Source organism: Puma concolor, chromosome E1 (genome assembly GCF_028749965.1).
Source record: "Puma concolor isolate L17-30 chromosome E1, mPumCon1.1.hap2, whole genome shotgun sequence".
NCBI classification, from domain to species: domain Eukaryota; kingdom Metazoa; phylum Chordata; class Mammalia; order Carnivora; family Felidae; genus Puma; species Puma concolor.
The window spans coordinates 36444977-36453165 of NC_141680.1; the positions used below are offsets into that span (position 1 = coordinate 36444977).

At 60.4% G+C, this 8189-nt stretch overlaps 1 protein-coding gene across 2 annotated transcripts; it reads right to left on the minus strand.

Moving 5' to 3' along the window:
* Window positions 1-256: 256 nt before the first annotated feature.
* Window positions 257-7158, minus strand: WFIKKN2 (WAP, follistatin/kazal, immunoglobulin, kunitz and netrin domain containing 2). 2 transcript variants are annotated; one of them, XM_086686957.1, is made up of 2 exons: window positions 6951-7158; window positions 257-3149 (listed from the first exon to the last, which is right to left on the minus strand). In XM_086686957.1, the coding sequence occupies exon 2, from the start codon at window positions 3078-3080 to the stop codon at window positions 1629-1631; it is 1452 nt and encodes a 483-aa protein (XP_086543083.1). In that variant the 5' UTR covers window positions 3081-3149; window positions 6951-7158; the 3' UTR covers window positions 257-1628. The 2 variants fall into 2 exon arrangements, with proteins under 2 accessions (XP_086543083.1, XP_025773300.1); XM_025917515.2 differs by lacking the exon at window positions 6951-7158 and adding an exon at window positions 5856-6907.
* Window positions 7159-8189: the final 1031 nt, after the last annotated feature.

Genomic DNA, 8189 nt, shown 5'->3' on the forward strand with positions numbered 1-8189 from the left:
CGGAAGTCCGAACATCCAGGCCTAAGCTCCCTATCTTCCTGGGTAAGTCACCTGGCCTCTCTGGCCTCAGCTTTCCTGAGCTGCGGTGAGCACCGCATTTAAGGAGCCTCAGAGCTCCAAAGTGGGGCGAATGCTAGTGTCCCTCTGTCACCCATATATGGTCCCGTTGGCCAGACTTCCCTCCTGCAAGGTCACCGGAGCAAATGACACTACCCCCCCACCCACACACATTAAGCCAAACAAATCACACAAGAAGGGCTTTTGATACTATGAGCTTTTAATTGGAATCTTCCTCCCTACATTTGAGGAAGGCTCCACAATGACCTTCTTCAGCTTTGGAGGGGCCAGGACAGAATGAAGGGCTGAGGAGGGATGGGGGGCAGATGTAGAGCTGACGGTGGCTTTCTCAAGTCCTTTAGTGTGTGTGTGGTGGGGGGGGCAGGGGGTGGCTGGTCCTGTTCAGGAAGTCCAGAAACAAGAAGTCACCAACAAGCTGTCACATCCCCAAACCTGCCCTGCCGGGCTGCACCTAGAGCTTTCCTCAGGTCCCTGCAGCTCCCAAGGCCACCACCAGATGGAAGCATCGAGCAACATTCCTTTTCTTTCCCAGGCCGGTCTCCCCTCCTCCTTCCCTTCTTCGTCTTTCACTTACCCACTCCCCCCAACCCCGACTTTTCCTCTTCCTATATTTCCCTTCCCACCAGGACAGATCCTGGGGCTTCTATCTGCTTTCTGTCCGAGGGAGCCAGTGGCAGATGCAAATGGGGAGGGCCAGCCATGGGTCTGCTTCGGGCCAGGTGGGGGTGGGGGTGGGAGCCCTGGGATCTGGACATTCACGTTCAGCCAACTAGGAGCTGGGCGGTGACTAATACCTCTCTGTGCCCTAGCACCTGGCACCCAGCAAGTGTTCACAAAGCGCCCACTGAGTTGGACTGAACAGAGCTGAATTCATAAATCGACCGTCAATAAACCAATCAATAAAGCCAAGGAGAAACACGGAACACGTGTATTCTGCTGGTGCCATGGTGGCCTCAGGGACCACAGAGCCAATTTGGCCGAGGCATGGGCTGACCGCCACCTCAGGGCCAGCTGTGTGCTGGGTCAGACCATGCCTTGCCCTTCCCACTTCCCACAAGCCCTCACGTGAAGCAGTCTCTGCCCATAGCGGCTGTGGGGAATCTGTCCAACGAGTCCCTGGGCCCTCCTTTTCTCCCCACCTACCCCTTTTGCAGACCAATCCACTCTGTGATTCCGGTGACCACCGTGCAGATGCCCTCTCCGGACCCCTGGATGGGAGCCAGCTGGGGACAGGGGGAGCCAGCAGAGGGGGCTGGCCAGCAGAGAGAGGGTCATCCACACAAGCAGACTGGTCACCAGGAATAATGTGCGTCTACAGGCTTCTCGTTTTGTCCCCCTCAGCTAAAGAAAATACGGGCCCCTTACCGAACCCAAAGACTCGTTGATCTAAGAACCTCTGGTGCCATTTTTTCCACCATTTTTCACCGATTGCTGTTTCCCTGCTGGCCTAAGACCGTCTAACCTGACCTTGCCCAGCTTTTGGACCAAGGGGCGTCGGGGGCGGGTGGGTGGACGAGGGCCAAGGAGGGGGCCGGGGAGGGGCCGGGGCTTCAGTGCAAGCCCAGAAACTCCTTGAGGACGTCGCAGGTCTTCTTGTGCATGACCTCGCGAAGCTTCCTGACCCGCCGGCTGCTGGACGCTCCCACGAAACTGTCAGGCCGCAGCATGGCCATGCCGCCGTCCACCTCGCCCATGATGATGAGCGGCGTCTCGCCCACCGTCACGTTGGGGCAGGGGCAGGTCCAGTCCACGTGGAGCAGGGTGACTTCCAGCGGCTCCCGGCCCAGAAACTTGAGGCCCATCTTCTCATCCTTTAGAACCTCGTCCACGGTCACCAGGGCACGACCCGAGTCGGGCTCCTCGGTCAGCTCGGACACCCGGCCCAAGATGACGAAGTCGCTCCGACAGAAGCTGGTGACGAGCTTCTGCCTGGGCTTGCAGGCCCGGCAGCGCTGGTCCCCCCGCGGGAAGGGGCAGGACTCCTCGCAGGCCTCGCGGCTCTCGAAGTTGTTGCTGTTGCCCTCGCAGCCGCCATACACGAAGGACTGGCACTGGCCCGTCTGGCTGTTGTAGGCCCAGCGAGGTGCGTAGGCCTTGCAGGGCCCCTGCAGGGCGGGCAGGCTGCACGCGGCCAGCGGCCCGCTCATGCAGGCCAGCATGCAGGCCTCGTAGGTCTCAAAGTGGTTGCGGTTGCGGTGGCAGTGGCCAAAGGTGAAGGTGACGCAGTTGTTGGCCTGCGCGTCGAAGTGCCAGCGGGTCTGCTCCTCGCCACAGTCCTCGCTGTCGGGGGGCTTCAGGCACTCGGCCGTGGGGAAGGCCGTGCCATTGGGGCTGCTCTCCGAGGTGGCCGCGGCCTGACCCCCCCTGACCACTGACAGTGGGAAGTCGGCCCGCAGGACCCCGGCGGCATTCCGGGCCGTGCAGGTGTAGATGCCAGCGTCCTGGGGCTGGGCGTTATAGATGACCAGCTGGGCGATGTTGGTGACCACCACGTTGCCGCGCACGTGGTTAGGCCGCATGACCACGTTCTCTCGGTCCTCCAGCTGCTTCTCCCAGGTGACCTCGGGCCGGGGCCGGCCCACCACATCGCAGAGGAAGCTCACCGTCTCGCCCACGGTGACCGACTGGTGCACGGGGTGGTTGAGCAGAGCGGGGGCCACCATATCCGGCCCGGGGGTCTCCGGGGAGGCCGTGGTGGGGCGCACGGTGGTCTCGGGCGGCAGGGGACTGGTGTTGGGCCAGGTGAAGTGGTGGCGGCAGGTGACGACGGCCAGCGTGATGCCCTTAGAACAGGCCTCAGCATCCATGTAACAACGGTTATAGTAGGTGAGGCCGTCGGAGGCACACGTGAAACTGGGCTCCTTCTCACAACGATCTTTGCACTTGCACACGGGCTGGCCGTCCCAGATGTCACACTCGGAGCCCTGCTGCAGACACATGAAGTGGTCGCATGTGGCCTCCTTGGGCATGCCCACCGGGCCCTTCTTGCCTCTCACGTCCATGTACCGGGCGGCCACGCAGCTCTTGGTCCCGCACACGTTCGGGCAGCATTTCTCGGGGGTCTCACACTCCTGCAGAGGGAGCCAGATCGAGAGGCCCGAGTGAGGACGAGCCGGAAGAGCGGACAGGCTTCCCCCACCCCTACCCCACAGTTCCCGTGGAAGGGAGACGGTATCTGCTCACTGCCTACCGTGAGCCAAAAGTGCTCACAGTAAGAGTGGCTGGCGTATCCATAGCACCTGCTATCTGCCAGGGAGGCACGAAGAACGTTTCTGCCTGCCGACTTAGGCTCATCACAAGCCCGGGAGGTGGGCCCAATCATCATCCTCCCCTCACAGGTAGTGATAGCTGAGGCACAGAGAGATTAGGTAACTTGCCCAAGGTCACACAGCCAGTAGTGTGAGAAGAGGTGGACCACGTACCTCTGAGAGGGGAAGTTTTCTTACTACCATTTTACAGATGAAAAGGCAGAGACTCAGAGAAGTGACGCCCGAGTCCATAGAGCCGGCAAGTGGCAGATAAGGGCTTCAAGCTCCAGGTGGATGGGGTTCTGAGGTCTGGTTTGGAACAAATGAGCCTGCCTTTCTGTCTTTTTTCCACTGGGGTGAGGACGCCCTGGCCGAATTGAAGAGGTCACACCAAACCCTAAGAAGGAAAAATCGGACACCTCCGGGGCAGAAGTTCGAGGCCGGCCACACACCCACACACACACACACACACACACACACACACGTCAGGAACGACAGCTCTGTGAAGGGACCGCATTCGCTCAAAGCCAAGGGGAGGGGCAGGCCGGACAGGCCCAGGACGCCAGGTCTCACCACAGAGGGCTGTGCCAGACCCAGGTGCTCAGTTCCGACGTGTGGGACGTTTCATGGGGAAATCAACAAGGAAAACAGTCCCCTTGGGTGGCAAAGGTCAGCAAAGCCGTCAGCGAGGACTTACTAGGCTGTAATCCCCCCTGATTCTCTGTGGAGCCACATAAGGCATTAGTTTAATTCCTCGAAATTAGCAACATGCTCTGGGGCCGACACAAACAAGGACTTCACGTGGTGTTTTCGACAATAACACATCGTACTCGCTGGGCAGGCGGGCAACGGTCCTAATCCTTCGCCCTGGTAGTGGCTCTGTGAATTACTCCCCACTAGGGCTGGCCTCTTGTGGTTCTGACTTTTATTTCAGCCTCTTTGACATTCCACATCAGCTAAGAGGGGGGAAAAAAAATCCCCCACCGGAGCTGTGTGGAGCCTGCCCGCTTGACCTGTTTACTGTTTTCCCCTCTCGGCTCAGAATGGGGACTTTGTTTTGCAGCCCTTGCTTGGCATAGACTTCTGGGCCACACCAGGCGAGGCTTTGGTCCGGGGATGGGCGAATCTCAGAGCTGGGGTCTGAGGGCGAGAGACCCAGTGGGCGCTGGAGGGCAGGAGGGACTGGGAACAGACAGGAGCCCCGGCTCCTTGGCCCAAGGGTCATCAAATTCCTTAAGAACTGGCCCAGGAAGCTCCTTTAGGACCCCGATGTCCCTGAAAGGTTGGGTCCTCAGAGACCAGGGGCAGGTGTCTCAGCACAGGGAACCTAGGAGGACTTCTTAGAACAGTTTTTGCTTAAGGGCCCAGAATATACCCAGAGGCTCATGAATCCCTAGCCCCACACAGGTGCCTTTTCCCCAAGACACGCCAAATCAGCCAGAGTCTCCCTGTCCCACGCGCCACCCGATTTATCAGGCCAGCCTGAGCCACTGAAACAGATTTCCCTGCAAATGTAGCCAGTGAACCGCGTGACCTCAGCTGAATGGGAGTGCTCTGCCTCCACACTCCTTATCTCCCTTTCCTCCGTCACCACCATCGCTCACTGGCAGCGTCTGGCCCGAGTGGTCTGACAATTGTCCCCTGGACACCATGGGGCAGAGGCCACTCTCTGCAGGGCTATCTTGGGCTTTTCTGGGGATTCCATGCATTTGGAAAAGGCCGCACCAGGGTCTCTCCCGTGCCCCGGTGATGCCCAGCCCAGCCCAGCCCCGAGCCCTAGGAACTGGCCAGGCCGGCAGGAAGCGCCTCTGTCCAGGCAGCTGCTAGGTACCAGCACGCTCTCCATCCCCTGTGGGGAGTGGCAGGAATGGCCCTTGGACTCGGGAGCCGGGAGAGAATTGCTCTAACCCCAGCCCTGCCCTGCTTGGCCCAGGCTGCTCTGATGAGAGCAGAAGGGAGGACCGAGGAAGCTGGCAGGTTGGAGCTCACTCCACTTCCCTCCCAGGGCCAACCAGAGAGTCTATTCAGAGCTGTTCCTGCCTACTCTCCCCATCAGCCTGGTCTGATCTCCGGGTCAGGGTGCAAACCCCTGGGCAGGTGGCCTGGAGGCCTCACTCCGTTGTCAGAGACACGCAGCTTCTATGCCCACCCTCCCATCCCTGGCTACGGGACCTTGTGCCACTCGCTGCACTGCCCTGAGGGTCTGCTCTCACCTGCTGATGGGGGGCTGAAGGGCTGGGCCAGACCACACGACACGCCTGGCCTAGTTCTGGCTCCGAGCAGCCTTCGGCAAACACGAGACTGGGAATCCCAGGATTCGCCATCCCTGATGGGCTTGGACATCACACCCACCTCTTCATCGGAGCCTCGGACCCTGGCAGACATCACGCCCTACGTATCTCCATGCGGCCTGGGGCCCAACTTCCTTTGTGTTCCTGGGCCCTGCCAGGTGCTCCTGAGCCTCCCCAGCCCACGGCCCCCACTAACACACTCACGTGGTCCGCGTCCGGCGTCTGGATTCCCACTCACCTGGTCCGTCTCACACTCCCGCTTACAGGTGCTCTGGGCGTCCACCCAGAGGTTGGGGTTCATGTCGTTGGGGCAGATGCCAGCGTGAGAGTAGCGGATGGGTGGCACTGCCAGGCCTCTCAGGGGCACCCCCAGCAGCAGAAGCAACACTGTCACCTGCGCCCAGCGGGACCAGAGCCGGCAGCACCCCGGGGCCCACATGATGCGGTCTATGGTGGCTAGAGACCTCCCCTGGGACGAGGCCAGGGGCTGGGGCCCCCCAGGACCTTCTCCTTCTCTGGGCTACAGACACCTGCCCTCCCCGCCACCCCAGCAGGCTTTCTCGGTGGGGCTGCCTCCGGCTGCCTCCAACAAGTCAGTGCAGCCCGCTGGGCCGTGCGGCTTCAGATAAAGGAAAGGTCTTCGCAAGGAAACTCCCTCTCCTGAGCGTGCAGGGAGAGGAGCCGCGGCGGGGGCCCGAGCCTGGATTTATATCCTGGGCGCGCCACCCAAGTGGGAGCGAGCTAACCTGATGCCTGTCACAGGCGGGCTGCTGGCTCCTCTGTCCCGTGGCTGATCACAGACTTGTTGCAGAAGGGGAAAAAAAAAGCTGGAAGCGGTTTAGGCGGCGTATCTGGCACGGTGGGACACCTGCTTGTTTTTGACTCCAGGAGGCCTTTTAACCCCTTCAAGGGCCAGAAATGGCATGTGCTTTGGGGGGGAGCTGGCTCCGGGACACGCAAGCTCACTGTAAAGGAGCGGTTTGTTTCCCTTTCCCCCACCTCCGCGGGCCGGGCCCCCTCCTCCCCGTGGCCACCTCTGAAGAACACACAATCGCTTGTTACGAGGAGGGACCTGCAGCCACAGGGTTAGCATCGCCTGGCCCGATAGCACATTTGAGAGCAAATGACGTGGAAAAACAACAAGTTCACGGCCATTCCAGGGCGGGCCTGAGCAGCAGCGCTGTGCCGTGTAAGCCGCCTCCCGCCCCCGCACCAGGTCCCCCTGTGGGGGGGGTGTGCGCTCGGACAGCTTCCTATCTCTCTGTCCCGGGCAGTTCACGGCTCAAGTTCCAACTTCGGTGAATTGCCCCCAAATCATTCCAGAGACACATACCAGATATGCTCCGGCTCCCCCAGCTGCCGGGACCTATCACATTCCTCGCTCCTCGATTGACACACTCGTCCGCTCCGAGAAAACCTCCGCGGTGAGTGTCTCAGGACAGCGCTGGGCGGCGGGGCCGCCCTCGCGAACCACCACACAGGTTCCCTGAGCCCTCCAGCGGTGCAGTGTACTTCGGCCGTCCTGTCACTTCCCCCCACTTTACCAAGGAGAAGGTTCCGGGCTGGAGAACCTCGCCCAAGGTCAGCCACCGTGGGCAGTGACTCATTGCTAGTGTTTACGGGGCTCCCAGGATGTGCCAGGCTCTCCGCACACATCACGTCCCTTCATCTTCACAACCAACCACCCTCGTGGCAGATTTGAGGAAGAGACACCCAGAGAGGCTAAGCAACTCCCCCCCCCCCCCCATCGCACAGCGCTATGGGATGCCACCGTCGACCGGGAAGACGGGGCGGCCAGTTTGCCGGGTGCGGGCTGCGGCCTTTGGGAACCTCCCTTCCCCCACCTGGCTGTCAGGTCTGCTGTCAAGGTGCAGCTTCAGCTCTGGTTTTTATAGGCCGGAGGGGCAGTTGGTGAAACATCAGACGCTGTCTTGGTGGAGGGGGGCAGGGAGAGAGTCGGAAGCTGCCGGGAGGTTAGGGACCATGTCTCTCCCGTTTGACAGGAAAGGGCAGGTATGTCAAACGCCCCCGAAAAGTGAGCTGGCCAACATGTTTTTGCGTTGGTCACTTGACCCCCAGAGGGCGAGAGGTAGCGGGGAGACGGATCCCCAGAAAAGAGAGGTACCTTTTAAAGGCCCAACCACACAGGAGTTGAGGAGCGGCGACGGAGATGCTGTGTCCCAGGGAGACTAGATGGCGCGGTCCCAGCACTAGTCGGAGCCAGAAGGGACCTGGAAGGCCCCCAGCAGTGCTCTCATTTCACAGATGGAGAAACTGAGTCCGGAGCCCAGGACCTTCCTTTCCCAGGTCGACTCTCCCCTTCAGGGCTAGCGTTGGCCATCTAATTTGACTGTAGAAAAAGCACAGCCCTTTTCTCCGCCCTGCAGACTTTTCTTCTGCGTGTGTGGCCTTTTCCCTGCCTGCACCCATCCTTCCCCATAGTGCGGGTCGTTCCGCAAGATCTGTCTTTTCTGCTTATGTCGAAGAGCTAATACAGGGTGTCAGGTCTCAATTCCCTAAATTATTGGAATAAACTTCCCCCTCCAAGGCCGGTCCCCGTAATGAAGCCAGA

Coding starts and splice junctions, on each gene's coding strand:
- WFIKKN2 (XM_025917515.2), bottom strand. CDS start 6,056: ATGTGGGCCCCGGGGTGCTGCCGGCTCTGGTCCCGCTGGGCGCAGGTG. Junction 3,150..5,855: donor GGGAGTGTGAGACGGACCAG/GTGAGTGGGAAT, acceptor CTCCCTCTGCAG/GAGTGTGAGACCCCCGAGAA.